Source organism: Chamaea fasciata, unplaced genomic scaffold (assembly GCF_029207755.1).
Source record: "Chamaea fasciata isolate MVZ Bird 193981 ecotype frontalis unplaced genomic scaffold, bChaFas1.0.hap1 SCAF_26, whole genome shotgun sequence".
NCBI lineage: Eukaryota > Metazoa > Chordata > Aves > Passeriformes > Sylviidae > Chamaea > Chamaea fasciata.
The window spans coordinates 3024743-3049023 of record NW_027094111.1 but is presented as its reverse complement, the minus strand read 5'-3'; the positions used below and the strand labels follow the sequence as shown (position 1 = coordinate 3049023).

Genomic DNA, 24281 nt, shown 5'->3' with positions numbered 1-24281 from the left:
GCACAGGAGCCATCCCTGCTCTGCCGCCTTCCTCCGCTCCGGCATTTCCCACATCAAGCGCGAACCAAGGCTGACCTTCCTCGGCGGGCAGGAAACACCAGAGCTGCACCTGCATCTCCACATCAATCCCCATCCCCACCAGGTGCTCTCTGAGCTGGAAATCCACCCCAGCAGGGTCATGCCCCGCAGCGTGGGGCCGGGAAAACCCATCCCAGCTCGGCACAGCCGCCGGTTCCCCGCGCTGCCCCAGCCACGTCGGGGCTTTCAATGGCAGGAGGAGGAAAGGCTTCTCCTTGATCAGGAGGGATAAGAATAGCGAGCGGCAGGCGGCGGCCGGTGGGGTGAGGATGAAAGGCGGCTGGCTCTCATTCTTCCCCCGCCCCGGGGCGAGCTGCCCCTTTCCCTTTGCCGAGCCATAATTGCGTGGCACGCCGCAGAGGAGTGTCAAGCTCCACCAAAGCGCGAGGCCAGGGCTCCAGACTGGCCGGCAATGAGCAGGGAGGCAGCCAGGCACGCTTTTGATGCCGCTCTTCTTCCTCTGAAGGATTTGTCAGGCTCTGAGGAAGGTGTTTCTCCGGCTTGGAGGTTCGCCTCGCTCTGCGGAGGAGAACAAGGGCTGCTCTGCCACACCAAGAGGGCAGAGGGACAGCGTTGGTGCATCCCCCAGGAGGTGCTCAATGGGCCCCTGGACGAGGCCAGACCCAAACTCAACATCCCTGAGCCCACCACGGCGCCCAGCCATGGACACACTTGGGGTACCGTTATGGCTGCAGGAGCAAGCAAGGAGAGGTGCAAGCCAGCTGAGAGGGGTGATGGGTTGTTTTTAATGTGGTATCGTCCTTACAGCGGGAGCAAGTTTTTAGCCTTTTAGAAGAATCCTGTAACGTCAGGTTGCCTGGGGAGAGATCCCCAATGTCTTAATCACCCTTCCTGACAGTGGCCACTGGCCTTTCATGGCTTCTGCTCTTAGAGGTCGTGCTGGAGACAGCCTGGTGTGAAGAGCAGAGCCCTTGGAGGTGTTGTGACACCTCAGCATCGCGATTCCCAAGCCCAGCAGCTGCACTGGGGCATCCTAGCCTCCCACTTCCCTGTGTTTTTTCAGGTGTTTCCTCTGGCTTTGCTTTCATTCATTTATCACACGCACACAGAGCAGAAGTGAGCTCGAAGCTCCATCTCCAGCAGCTGAAATCAAATAATTACCCAGTGTATCCCACCTGGAGAAGCGTTCCCAGCTGGTCAGCAAATCATTGAAGGAGTTCACTGTATCCTTTAGAGCAAGAAATTATCCTGGAGTGTAAGTTATGGCTCCAGCAGCCGTACAGGTACAAAAAATAAAATGCAAAAGGCGGTTGAGATGGAGATTTAAATGATGCTGTAGAAAACAGTGAGCAGGGGACACCTTGATCAAACTGGGGCTTTCCTTTGGAAGAAGGGGGCCCGGCAGCAGTGTCTGAAGGAGATAAAAGGGAAAAACCTGACACAAGAACCTGGGAACATCCCCTCAGCTCTTCCAGGGCAGGCATCTCACAGCTGAAGTCCTTTTCCCTGCATTGGCGTGATGCTGCACATCATCCCTACAGCTGGCTGGTATTTTTGGGGGGCTATTTTGTCCTATTTTTAGGAAATGCCAATATGGATTGGGGACTTTTTTTTTTTTTTGGGTCTGGGAGGGAAAAGGTCAGCCTGAGTAAATTTCTCAACCTGAACTGAAAGCAGAGAGGGGTGACAAACCCACTCCAGCTTCAGATGGAGCTAATTAAAGTGCTGACATTTTAAGACATGATGATGTGAAATCTCTTGCTTCAAGCCAAGTCTGGGCCCTTTTCAGAGTTCAGTTCTGCTGCCCAGAGTTTCCAGGAGAGGTGCAAGCCAACTGAGAGGGGTGATGGGTTGTTTTTAACGTGGTATTGTCCTTACAGTGCAAGCAAGTTTTCAACCTTTGGAAGAACCCTGTAACGTCAGGTTGCCTGGGTGGAGATCCCCAAAAAAGTGGAGCTCTCCAGCTCAGGAGCCTGTGAGAGGATTTGAGTCTTGGTTCTGTTGTGTTTTACCTTGCAGAGAGAACAGGGGAGCAGAGCCCCAGCCCCACAACATGGTGGGGGGGTTTGCCACCCCAAAACCTGTAGCATCACTCCAACAACCCTCCCCTGCACAAACAGTGACATAAAATCGAACTAAGGGCAGTTTTCCAGGGGATGGAGGTTTTTGGGAGGGCAGGGGAGGGTGGGCTGTGGCAGAGCCGTGTGCCATGTGCTGCCAGCAGGGTCCACACGCGAGGCCAGGGCTGGGAGGGAGGGAGCTGCAATCAGGAGCTCTATTGTGGCTCTCGGGCTGCCGGTACAATGCAGCATTAAGAGACAAAGTCAGCTCGGCTCAGTGGGGTGCGGGAGGTGATTTGGGGGAAGGAGAGACTGGCTCTGACAGGTAGAATGCGCCTGGAGTGATGGGGAGAAAGCCAGACTGATGCCAGCGCCTGCAGTCTCTGGCTCCGAGCCGAGTTGCAGGTCTGGGAGGGTGAGTGAGCTGTGCTGCTCCACTGAGAATATCCCGGGGGTTGTTCCCAGGAGGGACCTGTCTGCACCAGCCCTGAGGACAGGGATGCACCCACACATGAGACACAGTGGTGTGGATGGACAGACAGACCAACAGGCTGGTCTCCAGGGAGAGATTGATCAGGGCAGGGCAAGCAGCAGCCCAGGCTGCAGCAGGAAAACCTTTCCATGTGAAGCGAGGTGGCAGGATGTGGGGTCAGCAGGGGATGTATGGGGCAGCAGCATCATTTGGGGTTTGGGATTCATTTTAAAGCCCCACTCCTCATCACCATCCCTTCTGCAGGTGCCCAGGTGCCCCTACCCCTGCCAGGTAAGGGCACAACGGGTCCCAAAGGGCTGTGCTGGTGCCAGTGGGGGCAGCCGGGTTCTGGGGAGCCACAAGTGCAGCTTCTCATTGGGAAAAAAAGAAATAATAGCTTGGGGACAACCTATTTTATTAGCTCAGAGAAGAGGCAAAACACCCTGAGCTCTGCCCCACCACCATGCTCTCAGCGAGGGTGAGAAGCTGGAGGTGAACTGGGGAATGTGAGAATGGAGGTGAACTGGTGGGTGTGAGGATGGTGCTGAAGTGGGGACTGTGAGGATGGAGTTGAACTGGTGGATGTGAGGATGTTGAACCGGTGGGTTGAGGATGGAGGTGAGCTGGTGGGTGTGAGGATGAGGGTGCAGTGGGGACTGTGAGGATGAAGTCGAACTGGTGGATGTGAGGATGGAGGTGAGCTGGTGGCCTCTCCCCGGCCGAGACATTTTCTGCTCCGTCATCCTGAGTTTTCTGCTCTGTTTTGCCAGACTGTTCCGGGGAAGGCGGCTGTGCCGCGCCGCGCGTTCTCCCAATGCCATCTAGTGTCAGCTCCCGCAGGCCCGGACAGTTATTTTAAGGCATCAGCGCTGATTTATTGCAGAAGGATCTTTGAGGGCCAACAGGCTGCCCAGACTGGTTATTAACAGCAGCACGGATAACTAACGGGTGGGTGCGCAGGCTGGGCTGGATTATTTTTGTTATCGCTCCTGTTTCGCACTAAAAACCCACCCTGGCGGGATGGAGTGCGAGGATGCAGTGCCGTGCCCCCGGTGATTAAAGTCTTTCAGCCTTCAGCCACTTGTCTTGTAGCCCCGCCATCACCTGAGGCTTAATCACTCAGAAAAGTGCTGTCATGTCCTATTGTCGCCGTATTGGGAGCGCGACCTCTTTCCCGTTTAGCTGCCATCTGAAAAGAATGTAACTTTGCCAGGAGACAGGCATGACTCAGGAGACGGGTGATGGGATGTAAAGACTTTGACCCGCGGGCCGCCCATTTGGAGGCTGCCAAGGTCAGTGGCAAGGGCGACGATGTCCTTTGCATGGTGATTATTCGGCCAAACAACCCAAAACAGGCAGAAACGGGTCCGTCCAGCGGGGCTGAGTGCTGGGTTGGACTCTTCTGCTGTGAGGGCATCAAGACCCCCAACCTCTCCCCGCCTGGGGTTTGCGGCTGTGTGACTGCCCAGGGTCCCCTCCTGCTTCGGAATTTGTCTTCCACATCTTTTCCTTGCCACCATGGTCTGCACAGGCTGAGAAGACCCTCATTTCTGCCTTTCTAGGGGCAAAGAGCCACAGCAGCATCTCCCATGTCTCGTCCGTCGCCCTCCCAGTGCCGAGGAAGGTTTCACAGGACAGATGTGCCCTGTCCCCTGCTCGCCCTTGTCCCCTGCTCTGCTCACCACCATCAGCTGCCATGATTTAGGTCCCTGCTAACCTCCTCCTCATCCTCAGCCACTGCTGACCATGTCAGTTTATCTCCTGGGCTGCAAACCACCTCAGCGAGGCAGTTTGAGTGGGTGATTAATTAAGGCCTCCCTAGAAATGAGGTTACTCCCTGCAGCCTCACGTATAAATGTAGGATTTATGGGTGCTGGCCGTGTTAGGTGGCCACGGCCGGACTGGGCCGAGGAGGGTTTGCCTGCTCTCATCCAGACAGTCCTTGAACACAGATTTTCTGTGGAAGAACTTCCAGACAATCCCGTGGGATGGGGAATTGCAGCCGGCAGAGCAGTGGGGAGCCACGGGGGCTGAGGAAAGGGCGTCCCGGGGCTGAGCCAGGCACGGAGCAGCCGGTTTGGAAGCGGCAGCCAGCGATGCTCACACGACTCTCCCGACGGCTGAGCCAACATCCAGCCTGCTCTGGGTGTTTGATTTTCACTAATCTGTTTGGGGTTTTTTAATTATCTGCAAACAAGGTGCCTTCTTCACGGAATAACAATGGTGCTGGGGACAGCGAGCAGTGCAGTGGGCCGGGCTGTGCCCACACCCCTTCCCTGCCGCTCAGCAGCGCTCCGGAACTTCGCCCAGGACTTGTTTTTCTGTCCTCATCCATCATCTGTCGTGGGATCCCGCCCTGCTAACCAGCATCTGCATGCAGCATCTCCCGACAGCAGCAGCCCGTCCTGCTGAGCTGGTGTGTTAAAGCCTTCGCAATCACCCTGTGCTACGGAGCTGGAGGAGGGTTTAAATACAAGGCTCTTTAATAAGATGAAAAGAGCCCTTTCTTTCCCCACTGGTTTTCTGCTTGCTCTTTCACGCTGCTGGAGCCCTCGGGTTGTGTCAGGGCCTGCCTCTCCGTGGGCTGACAGGTTGCCTAACTCCCCTCCCTGCACTGTCAGCACAGTATCAGGAACAGCAAAAAACGAGTTGCAGCAGCTGGATGAGGAGGAAGCCCAGGTCGCAGCAGTCCCTGGCCTCATGTGTTTGGGTTATTTCCTCCAAAACATCCTCAGTGGCACCGGTGACCTGGAGCAAACCCTGTGCCCCGAGTGTGTGCAGCAGGAAAACGGGTCTAATCCCATTTACCTGTCTCCTCCAGAGCTGGCTGCGGTGTTTGATTCATGTCAGCGGCTTGGCTGGTGACTGCGGGATGAATGACGCTATATAAATGCAAAGTGTTATTAATATTTCATGTTGTAGTGAAAATGTACTAATGGGGCTTGTTCCTGGAAGATAAAGTGCTGCCATTAATACACCTTTGTGTCCCCTGCGCTGGCGACTCACCTGTGGAGGGGTGGAGGGGGCTCTACCAGGAGCAGAAACTGCCCATCACACCTGGCACCTCCCCAAAAGAGGGGATTTGAACCCAGAAAGACACAAAGAGGCACTTCTGACAGCCACAAAAATTAGGGGTACCTGGGGCAGAACGTCCCCCCACCCACCACTGGGTGCTGGTGGATGGGTGCTGCTCTGGGTCCCCCCTGCCTGGCCTTGGGGACACAGACCCTGGGGACCCCCTTCCTGCCACAACCACTGCACAGGCATGTTAAAAAAAATAAAAATAAAAATGGGCTTGTTTGATTTCAAACTGCAGAACTCTTCCCTGGAGCCATCCGCAAACACTGGTAATTTACTTTACAGCTGTTTAGATTTGTTTGTCTACATTTTTTTCTAAACCCCAGCAGAATTGCAAATGAAATGTGTGTTTGCTCCTCAAATGACTCCAGCCCTACCTGAACTCCTGCACCCCACACCACGTTGGACCCTCTCTCACCTGACCCCCTGCACCCCACAGCTGTGAGATGGGGGTCAGACCTCAAAGAGGGGCTTCTCTGAGCTGGGGGTTCCTCTTGGGAGGGCTCCACATTCTGGTATCAAGGAGGGGTGATGGGGAAGAGACTTGTGCCGGCTTGCAGGTGAGGGGTGCACAGGTAAGCACTTAACTGCCTGCCAGTGAAATTATCAACTGCAACCCACTTATCAGAGGGTGGCGAGGGATGAAGGCTCTGCTAAATTATTGCCATGGTGCAAAGTTTCAATAAAAAAGGATTATAAAGGGCGTTGTTCAGCTGAGAGGCTCCCGGCGCTGCAGGCAGGGACTCCCAGGGCTTCGGCCACTTTGGAGCAAGGGAAGCTGGGTGCAGGGAAGGCGTGGAGGGACCTCAGGTTGTGCTGAACATCCCTGCAGAAGCTGAGGACAGACAACCCCGAGCTCCCACCCCTCCCCACGGCGGAGCAGCCGGCTCAGCCCTTCCCGGCACGGCAGCGCTGAGGGGCCGCCCTTCGCCTCGGGAAATCTGGCAATCCATGGGACACGTGGGGATCGGCCTGGAGCCTCATCCCTTCCCCCGGGAATCTCCTCCTCGCTCCCAGGAGCGCGGGGGTGACTCATGGGTTGTGTCCTGCGCCGGGCGATGCGCTCCTGCCCTGGGCAGGCGCCGACCCGCAGCAGCGCCGCCGAGGGACACCCGCAGGTGAGCGGCCTGGGGACCCCCCTCTGCAGCGACCCCCGGCCCCGGGGAGCGGGGAGGGCGCTGGGGAAGTGTGTCTGCCCAGCCTGGCACCAAGGAGATGGGCACGGCCTGCGCTGGTGCCGGCAGCGTGCACAGGGAAGGAGGAATCGGGGGTTTGCATGTTCCTCCAGGGAGCCACCGGCTCCCACGGGAAGGACGAGAATCGAGAGCGTCTGTGGTCACTCCTGACCTGCGGGTGGGTGCATTGGCTGAGCAGCAGGTGTGTTCACCCCTCGGAGAGGAAGAATCTTGTTATTTCACTGGGAGGGAAAATATTTAAGGAGAGCCTTGGGAGTCCTGCTTTGCTGCAGCTCCATGGAGCATGGAGGTGCGTTTATCCGGTACCACGCAAGCCGGGCTCAAATCGGCCACGCAGGGGCCTGGGGCTGGTGAGAATTGGGTTGTTTCGGCTGCCCGGCCCCACGGCAGCTCCTCGAGGTTGCAGGGGCTGTGCGGCCCCCCAGCCCAGCCGCTGCCTCCGCCCTGCCGTGGGGTCCCCGGTGCGTGGGCACGGCGTGGGGACACGGAGCAGGGGCACCGGGCTCCTCCTGCGCTGCCCTGGGGAGCACGGAGGCAGATTCCAGCGATGGGAGAGGAGCGGAGCGCAGCCGGGTGAGTCACGCCCCGCCTGCTCCTATTTGTTGTCCGCCTGGGCCAGGCCTGGCGATGTAAGGAAGATTAATAACAAATACCTGGGCAACGAGGCGGGAGCTGGGGCGGGATGGGGGCTGAGCCGAGCACCGGAGGTGGCGGTGACTGGAGGATGCTGTGGCTGTAGCAGAAACCCTGAGCGCTGTCAGCTCCCCGTGTACCCAGAGTGGGCAACAGTGCTTGGAGGAGACGTGTCACCCAGACCAGCTCTGTGCTGTCACTGCTGTCCCTGCGTGCCAGCACAGGTCAGGGATGGTCCCAGGAGCAGGGCTCAGTGCTTTGAGGCACACAGGGGCTCCAATGGGGACCTCTTGCTGCTAATTCAGCGTCACAGTGTCTTCTCTCTTCCCAGGCTGGCTAAGAGGATTGAAGAGCCATGAACTGGGGGGTGTTCCAGGGGCTCCTCGAGGGCGTCAACCGGTACTCCACAGCCTTCGGCCGCATCTGGCTCTCCGTGGTCTTCATCTTCCGCCTGCTGGTTTATCTGGTGGCGGCCGAGAAGGTCTGGAGCGATGACCACAAGGACTTCGAGTGCAACACGAGGCAGCCGGGCTGCACCAACGTCTGCTTTGACCACTTCTTCCCCGTCTCCCACATCCGCCTCTGGGCCCTGCAGCTCATCCTGGTGACATGTCCGTCCCTCCTGGTCATCATGCACGTGGCCTACCGGGAGGCCAGGGAGCAGAGGTTCCGTGAGACCAAAGGGGACAACTATCGCTGCATCTACCCCAACCCCGGCAAGAAGCGGGGCGGGCTCTGGTGGACGTACCTGCTCAGCCTCATCTTCAAGGCCTGCGTGGACGTGGTCTTCCTCTACATCTTCTTCCGCTTCTACAGGAACTACACCCTGCCCCGGGTGGTGAAGTGCGAGCTGCCGCCCTGCCCCAACGTGGTGGACTGCTTCATCTCCCGGCCCACCGAGAAGAACATCTTCACCCTCTTCATGGTGGTCACCACCTGCATCTGCGTGGTGCTGAACCTCATCGAGGCCACCTACCTGATCGGGAAGCGGTGCCACGAGTGCCAGCAGGCCGGAGGAGGGGACAGCCGGCGGCACAGCCACGACACCGGCACCGACCCCGTGAGCATCGATGGGCAGGTGTTCCATGGGGCAGACTACAGACTCCACCCAGCTGCCATCCCGCTCACGGCCTCCTGCCCCAGCATGCTGTCCAAGGATGAGGCCGGTTCCTAGAGTGCCCAGGAGGAAGCAGGAGCTGCTCACCTGGCCTGCAACTCCCTGGCTGCTCTTGCTCCTCTGTGCCCCAGTGTAGGAGCGCTGAGGGTGGCAGCACCCTGGAGTTGGGCTGTGCCCGAGGGGTGTCTGCCTCTCCTGTCCTGGGAAAGGCATTTTACATCATCCTGCTGAATTTGGGGTAAAGCAGGGGCTGTAGGGCACATGCTGTCCCTGGTTGTGACAGGCAGCTCCATGGCAGCTGCGAACTGACAGTGGTGCCCAAACTCTGAGCCTGTACCAGCCAGGACAGACACCCTGATCCCCCAGGAAACCCCTCTTCCTATGTCTCACCCTACATCAGCCACTCTGTGGGTGTCAGGCCCACCTCATACTGATGCAATTGTCATTAATAACACTCATTAGTCGAGTGGGGACGAGAGCAGGTCCCTGGTGCCACAGCCACCATGGCGAAGCGCAGGCGTGAGGATCCGGCCAGGCAGGCAGAGCCCGCTGTGAGCTGCTGGATCATCCTGCCTGGCCAGGGCAAAACACCTGAGCAAAACAGTCAAACACAGGAGAGGAAAAACACCCCAACCATTGATTAAACAATGACATTAAATGGCAGAATCTGATCTCGTTTATTGTTGTAATACATCGCGTTCGGCCGTGGCACGGGCGGTGCTGCCATTTCCGAGGCCATCAGAGGGAGCTGAGCATTAGCTGGCATGAATAATTAACAATAATTTCATGGCAAATGCACTCACAAGTAACATTAACATTGAACATGCGGCTCGATCTGTTACTGGTTTTGCTTTACTCAGAGGGTGTGATAATTATTTTTTCCATGAGCAGTGACGGTGCCAGCGCTCCCTGGCTCTGTCCCAAAGGAAGTGGCACAGGGGGCGAGGGAACACCACTGCTGTGTCCTTGATGTGACTGAGGCCATTCTCAGTGACAGATCATTGCAGCGATCCAGCTGAGACCCTCCATGGGCAAAACTGAGCTCCTTCCCACAGCCCATCCTGGGGAAAGGACCGGCTGGGTGTGCTGGATGGGAGTGTGAGGGGCTGCTGTGGCCAGGGGGCTGTCAGGGACAGGCAGGGCTGAAGGGAAACCAAGAGCAGGCGGGGCTGCAGCACTGCTGGATGGGAGGGCAGGGACTGAAGCAGCCACCGATGGGGGTGAGGATGGTGGAGAAACCCCGGGGGGAACCCAGCCACTGGCACAGAGCCCTCTGAGCCCACAGCAGCTCCCTGTGCTGACAGCAGTGAGTTTGGGGACCTTTGGGGTCAGAGAGGCAGATGGTGAAATACAGATAGAACCTTTCCCACTTCTTCTCAGGGGAAGCTGTGCTGGCACTGCCTTCCTTCCATCCGCTCCTGTTGCTGGACTATCCACCTGAAAGTTTTCTTTATGAAGCTTGTAAGGTCGGAGGACACAAGTTGTTCTTTGTGTGCGAGCCATTGCCCCGATTTAAAGAGCATGGGCTGGGCTGTTTGTTCTCCAGCAAGCCTGGCCACTCCTGCTCCAGGCTGAAGAGGAAAACCCCGAGGTGTTCCCCTCTGCCGGTGCTAATGGGGACAGAGATGAGCCCCAGAAAAAACACCCTGTCCCACTTCTGCATGTCAAAGCACAGCTGGAGCTGCTGCCCATTGCGAGACACCTGAAGATCCAGTTGCTGGATGTTCTTGTGCCATTTTGTCGCGCTCTGGGCAAACATTGCAGAGCTCTGGGTGTCTTCCACCATCCAGGCTGAGGATAAGCAGAGGTCAGGCAGAAAAATGAGGGCATTTGGCTGCTTCTTTTGGTATTGGTGCTGCAAAACCAGGGCTCTGGATACTGGGATAGCTCCTGGGATGCAGAGGCAGCACCAGGCTCAGCAAACCAGGGGGTGTGTCACAGTAAAAGCTGAATAGTTCCCAGATTTGGCATCCTCACACAGGAAATTCCCTATATTTGCTTATGGGGTCCCAGAAGACCTCCTAAATTTGGGGTGAGGGGATTTTAAAGAAACTCACCACTAACTCAGGCAGGGATGTGGAGGGGGTTGCATGCACAGGTCAGGGGTTGCTTGGCCTTCCCAGCTTGGGCTTGTTTCCACCCTGGCCAAACCTCCCCTGTTTGCTGGGAATTGAGGAGAAACTCTCTGATTTATGTCCAGCCCTGGCTGCCAGCTCCCAGGATCCCATGACTCCTCTGCCCCTGTTCTTGCGGGGGAGTCTCGTCCCATCCCTGCGGATGTGGCCTTGGAGCAGGACAGCTGTTGGCAGGCAGGATCCTGCCATCCCCACTTAAGACCCTTCTAAATAGACTTTGAGGTTTTCCTGCTGGTTTGGCGTCCGCCTCCTCCACTCTTTGGGGTTTTCCTTTATGGAGGAGCCAAGGTTGGGCCTCCCTAAGTCCCTGGGTGTTTCAGTGTTCACATCTGGCACTGAGGCCTTTCACCTGTCACCCCACCACGCCAGAGCAGGGTGGCAGCAGGGTGACACGTCCTGGGCATGTCCCTGAAGCTCCCAGGTGCTGAGATCTGCAGAACCACCCTTGTCCCTGCGCCCACACTGGCAGAGGGATGGTGGAGGGGGCGCAGGGACGTGCCCCTTGATGGATTTATGGATTTGCCCAAACATCCAGCTCAGCAGTTCCAAACACTGCAAAGCACCGGGTGTTTCCGCTCCCCACCCAACTGCCTGAGGGAAATCTGCCCATGCCAAACGCACCTGAACTTTCTCACTGTGGCCACACGGCCGCTCCTGAAATTCCAAAACTGCAGGCAAGAGGCTGCCCAGGGCTGAGCCGGCTTCGCTTTTCTCCTGGCCCTTATAGGGTTTGGCCGTGGGGCAGGGAGCAGCCGCCTCTGCAAGGAATCAGAGCTGCCAGTGCTTCTCCACAACTTCCCTCTCTCCAGGGTTTTCCACTTCACAGCCCCCAGACTCCTGCTGAACTCCTGCCACACCAGCTCTCTTCAACAACATAGCTCAAATTCCTGATCCGGGCAGCTCCGGGGTGAAGGAACGCTCTGGAGCCTTTGCTTGGCTCTCATCCGGGATTGGGGTGCCCCTGTCTGTCCCCTCCTCCAGGTTTACTCCATCCTGCACCCCCAGGGTTTGCTTTGGGTCTCCTGAGCTCCCATTCCTGTGTGTCCCCAGCCTGGCAAACCCTCACTGGCTTTATTTGACCTCCTGGAGACAAAAAGCCTCCGGGCAAGTGGCTCCCTGTCTGCCAGGAGCGCAGGGAGCGAATCTCTCCACCACCAAGCACCTCGGGGCTCTTCAGACCTGTCCCCATGGGAGGGGTGGCCCTGGCGAGGTGCCGTGTGAGGCTCCAGCACGGCTGATCAGCCCCAGGGTGTGCCGGAGGATTCCAGGGAAGCCTCGGGGCACTCTAGAAACCAGGTGAGCACATTCCTACGTCAGCACGGGGCTGATCCATGGGGTATCCGGTGGGATGGGGCTGACTCAGCCTCCTGGGAGCCCCCGGTGCTCTTGGGGACAGGGACCCCCGACTTAGGGACACCTCCCAAGTGCCGTGGGGGTGCGGAGTGAGGCAGCAGCAGAGAGGGGTCCGGCTGCAAGGGGACACTGCTGCCACCCTGCTCCATGAGAAAGGTCCCATCTGGCCACACCGGCCCCGCCAGGGCGGTGCCTGCGAGTTCCTGTAGGCTGGAGATACCGGTGAGCTGTTGCAAAACTATTACTAAGGCAAAATCATTTCAAAAGTGGGTTACAATTGCGTCATCTGGGACTCTCAGCAATGGTTGCTGGTGGGCCCACAGCTGGGGGGCGGCCCGAGGTCTCTGGTCTTGCCGCTGAGTCCACAGTGCCCAGACCATCCCTGAAGGGGCTGGGACATCACCTGGAAGGAGCAGCTGGTGTTTCCTGTGCAGGAATCCATCTCTGCCGATCTCCCTGCAGGATTTGACCTGCCTTCTGTTGTTCAAGCCGAGCGTGTGTGTGCTTGTGCGCGGCAAGGACCTCTCCGGGAGCTGTTTGCCAGACTCACCCAGTTACTGGGAACCAAACCAACCACCCTTCCCCTCCCCTCGCACGCTCAGACAAACCCTGGGTGCGCAGGAGGGCTGGGAAGGAGCTTCCCTGCTCCGAGAGGCACCTGGATCCTGACACTTTCCTCTGGCTTTCCCACCTGGACAGGTACCTACAGGGGCTCTGGGGCTGGCAGGGTTGAGGGGGGACAGCCCTGCGGTGTAGCAGGGTGCAGGTGGGAGCTGTGTTAAGGGGTAATAACAGGGACCTCGGGCTGCTGTGACTGTGGGTTCAGAGGTGGGGATCCCAACATCACACAGTGCCACATCGGGAGCCCACAGGCCGTGCTGGGGTCCCCATCCCATGGGGTGATGCAGGGGGATGGCACAGTGTGGCACCCCGAAGAGCAACAATGACCACCCCAGGCCTCGCAGCTCTGTCCCACTCCCAAAAGAGGCAGAGACCCCCCCCCACGTAAAGTGGTTGTGCTGAGTTTGCAGCCCAGGTGGGAGCCGGGCGCTGTCGGGTGCAACGCCCTGCACCCACACGGGGCAGGACCCGGCCGTGACGCAGCGGGTTGGCATCCTGGGGGCTGGCAAGGGCTCTGCGGGAGACAAACCGGCACTGCCGGCACAGCTGAGCGCACCTGAGCGCTGCCCCTGCTCCGCCTGGCTGCCAGCCAGCACTGGGGGGGGCCTGTGGGGCTCACACAGTGCTGCACACACCCCCTGCCACGGGGACTGGCACAGAGCTTGGCACGGAGGTGACATCCCCTTCCTGCCCCACTGCGGGTCCATGACCGGAGCCAGCGCTGGGCTGAACTGGGCACACAGGTGCTGGGCAGGTGGGTCGTGGGCAGCTGGGTACTGGGTTGGTCTCAGTGGCACCAGGGATGGGGTGAATTGGCAGGCTGGTGAGGGGGCACAGGTTCTGGGGGCATACAGAGGCCCCAGGTTCCATCAGCATCAGCTTTTGGGGGAAAAACAGCAGCTCCCCTCTCCCAGTTTTAAATCCAAGGGTTGGGTGGGAACGCAGTGATTGCTCCTCACCCTGAATCCCGGCCAAGGGTTTGCCAGGGAGGAAGATTTGGTTCCAGATGGGGCGGTGAGCGAAGGTGTGTGGGCATGGGCAGAGGCACAGCCCTGGCACTTGGCACAGGCTGCCACGGACCCCAGCCTGGGGTCACTGAGCTCAGCCACACTTCTGGCCCAGAAGTGTGGGAGCACATCCCCAGGTTCGGGGCTTGCTGCGGGGTGGTCCTGGGCAAGGACAGGCTCTCCCAGACTGCGCCATGGGCTCTGGTTCTGTTCTGTCCCCACAGCCCTGGGACACCGCAGTGCACCAGATGAGAAGACCTTGACCACCACTTTGCCATCGTGCCCTGGCTATGCCCTGTGCTGGACACTTCCCACCCCAGAGCCCCCGGTGAGCGGGGAAGGAGCCTGAGCCTCCTCCAGGTACGTCTCGGAAGGCACTGGGTGGGCAAGAGGCAGCGGGAATTCCTTAAAAATGAGAGAAATTCTGTGAATCCCTTTGCCAGGGCAGACATCTTCACAGCCCAGAGGGTTGTAAAAACCACCTGGGTTTGTAAATCCAGGTTCAGTAAAGCTCCAGGTCAGGCTTAGCCTGTCACCCTCCTCAGACGGGGCAGCCCCAGGCGGAGCTGCGGAGCCGGTTTGGCTGTCGGGACCTCCGGCGTTGCTGCTGGAGCAGGAGCAGAGCGCTGGCCACAGTGACATGCTGGTGACACAGGGACGGTGACACACACAGACTCTCACTTTCTGCAGCCCCACTGTTACCTGTGTTTGGGCTGCCTCAGCTATCACCTGTGAGACGGAAAACTGGTCCCTGTGGCATGTGCCATCACCCCAGCACTGCAGGAGCACCTATTTCCCCTTTGGCTGTTGATCCCAGCCTGCTCCAGCAGATCGTGCTCCCAGTTTGCACCAGCACACACAATCAGGTGTGGAGTTGGTGGCAGGGAATTGTCCGGGCGGCTCATCCCTTACAGCATAGGCTCCGTCAGGAGGAAGTGCAGAGAGACTGAGTCACCTCTGTCACCAGGAGTGTGTGAGGATGGGCTTTACTGTCTGCAAGGGTGACGAGCCCCCATCCTAGATGAGTGTAATGTGGTGGGGGAGAGGGTTCAGAGGTCCATGAGATTTAGTGCAGCGAGAGACGTGCGGCCACGGTGGTGCCTCCCATTGCTCCTTCTGCCTCTCCAGGTCGGGTGACCCCGGTCTCCCTCGGCTGCCATGGATTGGAAAACGCTGCAGACGCTGCTCAGTGGGGTCAACCAGTACTCCACAGCCTTCAGCCGCATCTGGCTCTCCGTGGTCTTTGTCTTCCGTGTGCTGGTTTACGTGGTGGCAGCTGAGAAGGTCTGGGGCGACGAGCAGAAGGACTTTGACTGCAACACGAGGCAGCCAGGCTGCACCAACGTGTGTTATGACCACTTCTTCCCCATCTCCCACATCCGCCTCTGGGCCCTGCAGCTCATCTTCGTCACTTGTCCTTCCCTCCTGGTCATCATGCACGTGGCCTACCGAGAGGACCGTGAGAGGAAGAACCGGGAGAAGAATGGAGAGAATTGCCCCAAGCTCTACAGCAACACAGGCAAGAAGCACGGCGGGCTGTGGTGGACCTACCTGTTCAGCCTCTTCTTCAAGCTTGTCGTAGAGATCCTGTTCCTCTACCTCCTCCACAAGATGTGGGACAGCTTCGATTTGCCACGGCTGGTCAAGTGCTCCAACGTGGATCCCTGTCCCAACACCGTGGACTGCTACATCGCTCGGCCGACCGAGAAAAGGGTCTTCACCTATTTCATGGTCGGAGCCTCCTCCATCTGCATCGTCCTCACCGTCTGTGAGATCTTCTACCTCATCTTCAAGCGAGCTGTCCAGAGGGCAAGGAAGTGGAGAAAATCCACCAAACACTCAGCCAGCTACAGCAAGGCCTCCACCTGCCACTGCCACGTCAAGTCAGAGGAGAAGGACAACAAGTCCCAGCCTAGGTCTGTGGCAGCTCTGACTACTCTCTGAGGGGTGCTGGGAAGGGTGGAGGGGGGAAGAAGTGTCCTGGTATGTGCCAGGGACGGTTGGCGCCACAGGTGACCACCAGTGATGCCACCACCAGACTCTTCAGCCAAAACCTCGATGGCTGTAAGGGGAGGGGGACACATCCATGGGAACTCTCCTGCTTGGGACCATGGGCACATCTCTGGGTGTCCCAGTGGTGTGGACACACTGGGTGGCAGCTGGGTGCTGGCTGCCTGTGGCCATGCCTTAGGATGTCTGTTCTTCCCACAGAGAAGAGCCGTGAGCTCACCCATCCCAGCCGGTTCACATTCCCCTCAACTTGGCTTTTCCAGCCTGCCAAAACCCCAAACCCTCAAGAGTCGACCCGTGTGAAAAAATGACTAAACCCAACAAAGTAATGTCCCTGGAGAGAGACCCTCGGGTGCCTGAGCAGACACAGGTAAGGCAAGGGCAGCCCTGGAGCTCTGCAGGTCACACAGATCCTCCGTGTCCAGCAGCTTCTCTTGGGTCCTGCAGATCTGCTGCTCCCATGCTGGGTGTGAGTGCACCAGCCAGGGCTGGTGTCACCCAGTGCGTGCCAGTCCTCCCAGCTCACGGTGCCTCATCCATGCACAGTCCCTAGCACTGCTTTCTTTTGTGCCAAGAAACCAAAAGAATTCTGGGCTCCATGGCCAGAGCTCTCTTCATGTACCCAACGTAACGACAGAGGACCAGGGCTCCGGTCTGTGGCAATTGTTCTGCTGGCCCAGTTTGCCATTACTGGGGCAGGGCAGTTTCTCCCCCTTAGCTCACACAAGCACCAAGCCGTGTCCTGCCCAAATGCCCTTGCTGGCTGTGCTGCTTCTCTTGGTGCCTCTGTGTCCCCCCTCACCTCAGATGCACATCACACACGGCACAAGCCACGGATCCAAAAGGCCAACAAATGTGTTTCGAGACACCAAGATCTGCTCTGCATGCTGGAAATCGGGGGACTGGTGAGGCCAGAAGACATGGATTTGCAGAGGTTCTTCAGGAGCCTGTAGCCAGGTCGTTCTCATCCACCCAAGCTGGGCATCGGTGGAGCCCACAGCCGAGCTCACGTCCGCCCGTTCCGCCTCTCCCAGCTTGTCACGCATCGTTAAACTTTAATTCAGCAGAACCTCACGCTGGCCCCCAAGGAAATCAAGGAGGGATGAGCATCAATTATTTACTAAACCTTGATAAATATTACAATAAATAGAAATGATTTCCATTTAATTTCTCCTTAAGCAGCGCGAGTAGAAAGTCCGCTGTTCCCAGCTCCGCTCGGCCCGCCCGCGTTTCACAGCCCCATGGACATGTCGGGGTGTGCTGAGACCCCCGACAGCAAAGCTCCGTTTGGAACCTGTCGGGGAGTTCCCGGCCGGGCTCCAGGGGGGCTCATCCCGAGAACCGGCGGGACGCGGGATCGCAACCGGGCTCCGGTGGGCTCAGCCCGGGAGCCTGCGGATTGCGGGATGGGGGCCAGACACCGGTGGGGTTCATCCCGGGAACCGGCGGGGCCAATCTCGGGAACCGGCGGGATGCAGGACCGCAGCCGGGCTCCGGTGGGGCTCCAGCACCACCCAGCGCCCGCTGCGCCGCACGGACCCGCGGGGGCAAACCACGAGCGCCGCAGCCGCGGTCCGGCCGGGGCGGGCAAGGACGGAACATCCCCGGGACACCGGGCGGGGGACTGAGCATCCCGGGGTCTCTGGCTCAGCGGGTTTCCCGGTGGCGGATCCGCAGCCGGAGCCCAGAGTGTGGGAGCACCGGGGCTTCCCATCCTTCCCCCCAGCTGCGGCCCCGACGAGTCCGGCCGCCCCTGCCCCGCCCGCCGGGGCCGCCCTCTCGTCCGGGGGCCGCAGGAGGGGGCGGCCCTGCACACCTGCGGCTCGGCCCGGCCCGGTACTAAGCCCCGGCCCCCAATTTCCTGCCCGCGCTCCTCCTCCGGCTTCCCCAGGCCCCGAACGACCAGAGCCACCCCGTCCGACCCCTGACAGTCAGCGCGGCCCGAGCCCGGCGGGACGTGCCCGGAGCGGCGGAGGGGTGAGTGCGGGCACCCGGGACCGCTCGGGGACACCGTGCTGGGAACGGGACACTCCGTCGTCCCACCGCTGCTGAGGGTTTCTTTAACGGCACAGCCAGTACTTCTGTGCTTAATTAGCAGTGGTTAATGAGGAGCCGGGGCTGCGGCCGCCCTATCCCTCCCTCATAGCAGGGCTGTGCGCCCGCGGGGTGCAGGCTTGGCTCCCCAGGATCCCGGGAGTGGCAGCAGGGTGGTGAGCGGTGCCGGGGATCCCCTGGCGAGGGGAGGGGGCTGAGAGTCCATCACCCCGCAGCATGGGAGCTGGTGGGAGGCTGTCCGTTCAGTTTGGGGTGAGCCCTGAATAGGCATCGGGGTGGCAGCTGTACCCCAAGGGGTTGTGCATCCCCTCTAGACCATCCTGCTCTCTGCTTTTTAGGAAAGCCAGGGCAGCAGCAAATTTGTGAGCCCGCACCGTGTCTCCTCTCCAGGCGCCCTGAGCTCCTCGGGCAGCCCCAAAAGAGCCTGTGGGCTGTCCCCGGAGTGGTCAGGACAGCCACGAGCTGTGGCTGCTGCTGGGAGGGGAGAATCCCTGTCTCTCCCAGCCCCCTGTCTCTTCACTGTGTAGGAGGAGCCCTCTGTGGCTCCTAAATGCTGCCTGGAAGCCTCCCTCCCTCAGAAGTGGGATGTTCCTCAGAGGGTTTACTGGGGCATTCCACAGAGTAGCTACATCCTGAAAAAGGACGGGGTTTAGGTGGCCACATCTGCCCTGTGCCCCCCCAGCATGGGAACAGGGAACTGACGTGGCTGATCTCTTCTCTCTGCTGGCAGAAGCAGAGGGTTCCTAGAAGATGGGTGACTGGGAATTCCTGCAGAAACTGCTGGACCAAGTCCAGGAGCACTCGACGGTGATCGGGAAGATCTGGCTCACCGTGCTCTTCATCTTCCGCATCCTCATCCTCGGCTTGGCTGGGGAGTCTGTGTGGGGGGACGAGCAGTCGGATTTCGTGTGTAACACCAAGCAGCCAGGCTGCACCAACGTCTGCTATGACAAAGCCTTTCCCATCTCCCACATCCGCTACTGGGTGCTCCAGTTCCTCTTTGTCAGCACGCCGACCTTGATTTACCTGGGCCACGTTGTCTATCTGTCCCGGAGGGAGGAGAAGCTGAAGAAGCAGGAGAGCGAGCTTCGGGCTGTGCACAGCAAGGACCCGAAGATTGAGCAGGCCCTGGCAGCCCTGGAGAAGAAGATGTCCAAGATCTACATGACAGAGAGTGGGCGGCTCAAGATCCGAGGGGCGCTGATGTGGACGTACATCACCAGCGTAATCTGCAAGAGCATCTTTGAGGCCGGTTTCCTCGTGGGCCAGTGGTACCTCTATGGCTTCTCCATGGTGCCCCGCTACGTGTGCAAGAGGGACCCCTGCCCCCATCAGGTGGACTGCTTCATCTCCCGCCCCACCGAGAAGAGCATCTTCATCATCTTCATGCTGGTGATGGGCCTGATCTCCTTAATCCTGAACCTCCTGGAGCTCTTCCACCTCTGCTGCAAGAACCTGATTAGCAACATCAAAAAGGTGTCGGGGCCAGCTGGACCGAGCCAGGACGCCTTTGTGGATGACATGGTCTCGAGTCCCTACGCCCCCAAGCACTATCCCTTCCTGCCCATGGCCGAGAGCCACGCACCCTCCTACCAGACCTACAACAAGCTCTCCAGTGAGCAGAACTGGGCCAACTACCGCAACGAGGAGAACCTGGCACTGGGCAGTGCCAGCAGGGCCCTGTCGGACCCCTACAGCCCCCGGCCTGCTGAAGCCTCTGCCCCGGAGGAGAAGCCGGGCAGCCGGCCCGAGAGCTCAGCCTCCAAAAAGCAATACGTGTAGTGCTGGGCTGGCCCCAGCTGGCAGGAGGGACATTCCTCAGTCCCTTGTGCCTGCAAAGGTGCTGGCTGTGGGCAGGCAGCTGCCTCCTGCCTGGTGCTGTGCCGTACACATTCCCCTCTGGAGGCTCCGGAGACCTGCCCGCCCTGGGATAGGGTGCTCGGGAGCACGGCCGCGGAGCGCAGCCTCCGCTCTCGCTGGTTTTCCCCACAGACCCTGCAAGGAAGGAAACTGCACGAAGTTCCCCGGGACGCCGTGTCCTGTGTGCCTTGCCGTGGGAAAAGAGAAGCCCCTGGAGCCACGCCGTGGAACAGGCTGTCCCCGAGGCCATGGCTGGAGGCTGCTGGCCACTGGGAGCTGTGGTTCAGCCGGACCACAGAGCCTCGGCCAGCATGAGAGCCAGGAGTGTTGCCGTGGGAAGCTGCTCGTCTCCAGCCTCCACACGGAGCAGGCTGAGCCGGGGACTGCCGGGAAAAGCTGGGCTAGGGCAGCGCTGACCAATCCTGGCCACCAGCCCCATCCTGTTCCAGTGGCCCTGGCACCTGCCCAGGGTCTTCTGCAGAAGCTGCCCCCTCCCCATGGGACACAGAGGGGTTAAGCCAGCTCTGTCGTGGCCAGCAGATCCCAATGGCTGCAGGGTCACGGTGGGTGACCCAGGAGTGTGAGTTCCTCCCCTCCCGGCCCTGGGCTCTTTCCCATGGGATGTGTGCCTTTAAGTTATTTTTAACCTGCTGGCCTGAGTGTGGAGTTTCTGCCTTAAAGCTGCAGTTTGCAGGGACTTTGGGGAGCCATATCCAGCCTGGCCGTATGCCTTGTAGCCCCGTGGGGTTTAGGGAGGAATCAGCCCAGCACCTGATAGTTTGGGGGTTTTGGGGTTTTTATAACTTTGCACTAGTCATCTCCTGCTGTGGGCTGAGGGGCTGGGTGGGATGAAAGAACCAATTGTCACAGGAGCTGTCACCCTGACTTCCCCAGCCCACTGATGCTGTGAGAGGGGATTGTCCTGTTGTGACAAAGGGGATGCAGGTCCTGTGTGACCCAGGTGTGAGTGTGGGGTCTGGGCACTGCCCTCAGCGCTGTTTCCCTTCCCCTGGCAGACTCCGTGTTGCATTTTGTTGAATAAAATTGGATGAATGAGAAAAGGTGAAGGTGGTGTGACTGTGCTTCCTGCAGCCTCCAGCTGCCTCCGGGAGGGCAGGTGAGGGTTTGGGGCTGAGGGAGGGGGAAATGCTGTCCTGGGTCTGGGCTGAAGGGGAAAGTGGACACCCAGTTGTGCTGCAGATGCCACTCACCCACTGCAAGCACAACCCTCCCTGCTGTGGCCTCCTCTCCCCTTGAGCCAGGCGTTCACTCAGGCTTTTGACAGAACTGTCACGTCCCAGGCTCATGGTGACCCAAAGCAGAGCCTCAGCCCCTCTCCCTCCACTGCAGATAAACCCAGCCGAGGCCGTGGAGCCGCTCGTGGCTGCATAATAGGTGGAAATGAGCCACAGATAAAGGCACACAATGTGGCTGGGGCTGTTGTTTAGTTCCCCAGCCAAGCCAGGCCAGAGCAGAGCCTGCTCTCTGTCGAGGGCCTCTCCAGTGAGGGTGGGACAGGCTAAAAATACCCTGGAGAAAATGAAATATGGGTGATATGGGGCAGTATCGCTGCCATCGGCCACTGGAGGAAATGAGGAGGGAGGCACCCAGCTGAGCTGCCCTTGGGCTGGCGGCCGAGCCCACCCTTGGCTTCCTCCCTGCTGGGAACAAGGGAGGGTGAAACCCCCTGGGGTGGGGGTCTGGGCACTCCACCAGCTCCCAGCTCTTCCCTGTGCCCTCCTGCAGGCTCCTGGGGTAGATCTGCCGTGGAGGGACCCTGCCCTGCTCCCACTGTTATCCAGTTGGGATATCCCAGGCCTCCCCAGCACAATGAGGGGCCGCATCCCGGTGCTCCCCAGGTATCAGCAGAGCCCTGCAGCTCCGGGGGGAGCAGCCCAGTGTGCGCGGACGAGAGGAAATGCCCGAGTGAAAGGGAACGGAGCAGCCGCGCCATGTTTACCCACCACCGTGTCCCCGGGTCACCTCCCCCCTCCTGGACTCCTGTTTTTGTTGGCACCGGGGGAGCGTCACGCTTTTCCGAGCGACCCTGCAAGGTGGAAAACAAGACGGCCCGAGACCCCCCCCCCCCTTGCCTGGATACAGTGCCCAGGCTCTGCACAAACACAGCTCCGTGCCCCACTATTGTTCCCGTGTTGTGACAAAGTGGTTCGGGGCAGCTGCAGTGACCCCACGCCGGCGGGACGTGGTGCCAACAACAACAGCGAGGGGCTTACCTGCGGGCCAGGCTGGGGAGGGGGCAGCAGCAGCGCTGGGATTGGCAGCAGCCCCCCAGAAGGTGGGCGGGCAGCCCTTAGGCAAATAAAAGTTTGGAGCTGATAAGAGCCCTGGCTGGCCCGGAGGAGCCCTTTGGCACAGCCCCGGGGACAGAGAGTGGCTGGACGGGCTTTTCTCACACCTCCACAATCCCTCCTGAGTAAACAGGTCCCTCTGGTCCCTCGTGGGAACGGCACTCGCTGCCCCAACACCCAGCCCTGGATGATGATGCTGAGTCCCATGTTGGCACAGGCAGCCTGGGGGCTGCAGTGAGGGGCTCCCAGGGGCTCTGGCACCCCCAGAGTTAGGAAACACTCTGAGGCAGCTCTCCCAGACCTGGAGGGACCACACACTCCCCAGAAGCCCAGTTCCTGCTGGGGGTGTTGGTCTAGCACCAGTCACAGTCCCCAGGAGTCCTGGGGCTCCTCTGCAGGGAGGTTTCCGCCCTCCTCCCAGTTAGGATCAGTCCGTGCTGGGCACCCTGCTCAGCTCTGCCATGGCCTGGGACAGAGGGCTGTCATGCCTGAAAGGCTCTGCCTGAGGTGCTGGCCAAGCACCAAGGAGTTTATTTTTAAGCTTTCCCAGCATACAGCAAACAGCAAGTGTCTAAATCTGACCCACTCAGGAAGAGCCGAGATGGGAGCAGAATCACAGCTGAGAGGGAAGAAGGGAAGAAGAGCAGAGGGCTGTGCAGGAGGGTGCCAGGCAGGGCCACAGCGTGGCCACACTTGCCCACAGGTCCCTGTCAATGCCCAGGTGTGTCCTCAGGGGGAGTGGGAGCAGTCAGCAGCATCCTCCCAGGCCAGGCGCAGAGCCCTGACCCCAGCACTCTGTGCCCACTACTGAGGCAGCCCCAAACCAGGAATAATCCTGCCCTTTCCAGCCACAGCCAATGGTGCACAGCGAAAAAAACCAAACCCCACAGAGCTCCCTACCTCCCCGGGGTTATATTTAGCCCTCCACTAGGGTCCCTCCATGCTCGGGCATGGCAGACAATGCGGCCCTGTGAGAACGGCAGGAGGGAGGAAATAGCTGCATCCTGACATTGTCGCTCGCCCCCGGCCGTTTCCTCATGTGGAGGCACCAGGACTGTGGTGCCCAGCACCCTGTGCCCACCCTGGCACGGGTCCTAACCCTGCCAGCAGCTCAGGGCATGATGCAACACCAGGCAAGCAGTCCTGATGCAAAACTGGGCAAGCAGAAGCTGCTGCCTACAGGGTCAGGGGCTTTTTGTGACATGGGAAGATCCACGTGGCCTGGAAACAAGGACCCACAGTGGTCCTGGAGTGCTGGGGATAGGGAATCAACCCTGAGCTGTACCTGCAGGAAGAGCCAGTGCCGAATGGGAAGGGAACATGTTCCACTATAGATGTCCCCAGCTATGGCTTGAGGGATGTGACTTGGTGTAGAGCAGAGCTGCTCCTCTCCCATGGCACTTCAGGGCTTTTGCTGGCCACGAAAGGAGCCACCAGGCACAGCATGGAGGGAGCCATAGCAGGAAGCGAGACGTGGAGGCTGGGAAAGACTTGGCTGCTCTCAAGAAAAGGGCAAAACCAGAGCATGGGAAAAGCCTCGGCTGGGAGGGAGCAGAAGTCTCCAGGGGCTGAGGGGAACACGCTGAGGGGATGTTCTATTTGCTGTCCAGTGCAGCCAGGGTGAGCACCCGCTGCGTCCCAGGGCTGTGGGGACACCGTGCTGTGGGAAGGTCTGGGTGTCCCGGGGTCACCCCACTGTGGGCAGGGCAGGGTGTCGTGGCATCACTGCACTGCACCAGGATGGGACACCAGAGGGTGAGTCCCTGCAGGCCCCTGCTCCCCCCGCCAGCTCCCCCCCTGCTCCTCTCCTCCCAAAGCACCATCAGTGCAGGCCTTGCAGGAAGGGCCCAGATGGCCTTGGTCCATCCCCGTGCCAGCACAGTCACCTCATCCCCAGCCCTGCACAGCTGGAGCATCCCTGCTCTGATCTAACCGGACATCCATGACAGCCATCCAGGTGTGCCGGATGGCCAGGGGGATCTCACTGTCCCCCCCACACAGCAGCTGTCCCTGTCCCCTGAGCCACCCCAGAGCTGGAGCACAGCTGGCTCCCGGCATCCTGCCTGCGGAAACCACCACCTGCTCCTCTCATGAGCTGTTCACGATGGATCCCGGGAGCAAAGCAGGACCTGGGCAGGACAGAGGGTCCATCGGGAAGCTGCAGCTGCCCTCGGGCCGTGCCAAGAGCACTGCAGTCAGCCTGATCCCCCATGAGCCTGGGACACAGCCACCAGAGGCTGGGCTGGGAGCGGGAGTACTTGTGGCTGCCAGATTCAGCCCCTGATCCATGGCACCGTGCAGTCACAGCCAGCCTCGGATGCAGGGGCATCCCTGAA

At 59.6% G+C, this 24281-nt stretch overlaps 3 protein-coding genes across 7 annotated transcripts; all 3 read left to right on the top strand.

Moving 5' to 3' along the window:
- Window positions 1–7833: 7833 nt before the first annotated feature.
- On the top strand, window positions 7834–8666 carry LOC136301413 (gap junction beta-5 protein-like). Its single transcript, XM_066204409.1, has one exon. The coding sequence runs from the start codon at window positions 7834–7836 to the stop codon at window positions 8650–8652; it is 819 nt and encodes a 272-aa protein (XP_066060506.1). The 3' UTR covers window positions 8653–8666.
- A 3869-nt stretch (window positions 8667–12535) lies between these two features.
- Window positions 12536–16883, top strand: GJB3 (gap junction protein beta 3). Of its 3 annotated transcripts, XM_066204289.1 has the most exons (4): window positions 12536–12782; window positions 13936–14071; window positions 14840–15627; window positions 15923–16883. In XM_066204289.1, the coding sequence occupies exons 3-4, from the start codon at window positions 14870–14872 to the stop codon at window positions 15933–15935; spliced, it is 771 nt and encodes a 256-aa protein (XP_066060386.1). In that variant the 5' UTR covers window positions 12536–12782; window positions 13936–14071; window positions 14840–14869; the 3' UTR covers window positions 15936–16883. The 3 variants fall into 3 exon arrangements, with proteins under 3 accessions (XP_066060386.1, XP_066060384.1, XP_066060385.1); XM_066204287.1 differs by lacking the exon at window positions 15923–16883 and having other exon boundaries at window positions 14840–15655; XM_066204288.1 differs by lacking the exons at window positions 12536–12782; window positions 15923–16883 and adding an exon at window positions 13327–13458 and having other exon boundaries at window positions 14840–15655.
- A 722-nt stretch (window positions 16884–17605) lies between these two features.
- On the top strand, window positions 17606–20726 carry GJA4 (gap junction protein alpha 4). 3 transcript variants are annotated; one of them, XM_066204485.1, is made up of 2 exons: window positions 17606–17698; window positions 18513–20726. In XM_066204485.1, the coding sequence occupies exon 2, from the start codon at window positions 18527–18529 to the stop codon at window positions 19556–19558; it is 1032 nt and encodes a 343-aa protein (XP_066060582.1). In that variant the 5' UTR covers window positions 17606–17698; window positions 18513–18526; the 3' UTR covers window positions 19559–20726. The 3 variants fall into 3 exon arrangements, with proteins under 3 accessions (XP_066060582.1, XP_066060581.1, XP_066060580.1); XM_066204484.1 differs by having other exon boundaries at window positions 18510–20726; XM_066204483.1 differs by having other exon boundaries at window positions 18507–20726.
- The last annotated feature ends 3555 nt before the right edge of the window (window positions 20727–24281 follow it).

What these genes read in the sequence shown, in the direction of transcription:
- LOC136301413 (XM_066204409.1), top strand. Translation starts at nt 7,834, where the DNA reads ATGAACTGGGGGGTGTTCCAGGGGCTCCTCGAGGGCGTCAACCGGTAC.
- GJB3 (XM_066204287.1), top strand. Translation starts at nt 14,870, where the DNA reads ATGGATTGGAAAACGCTGCAGACGCTGCTCAGTGGGGTCAACCAGTAC.
- GJA4 (XM_066204485.1), top strand. Translation starts at nt 18,527, where the DNA reads ATGGGTGACTGGGAATTCCTGCAGAAACTGCTGGACCAAGTCCAGGAG.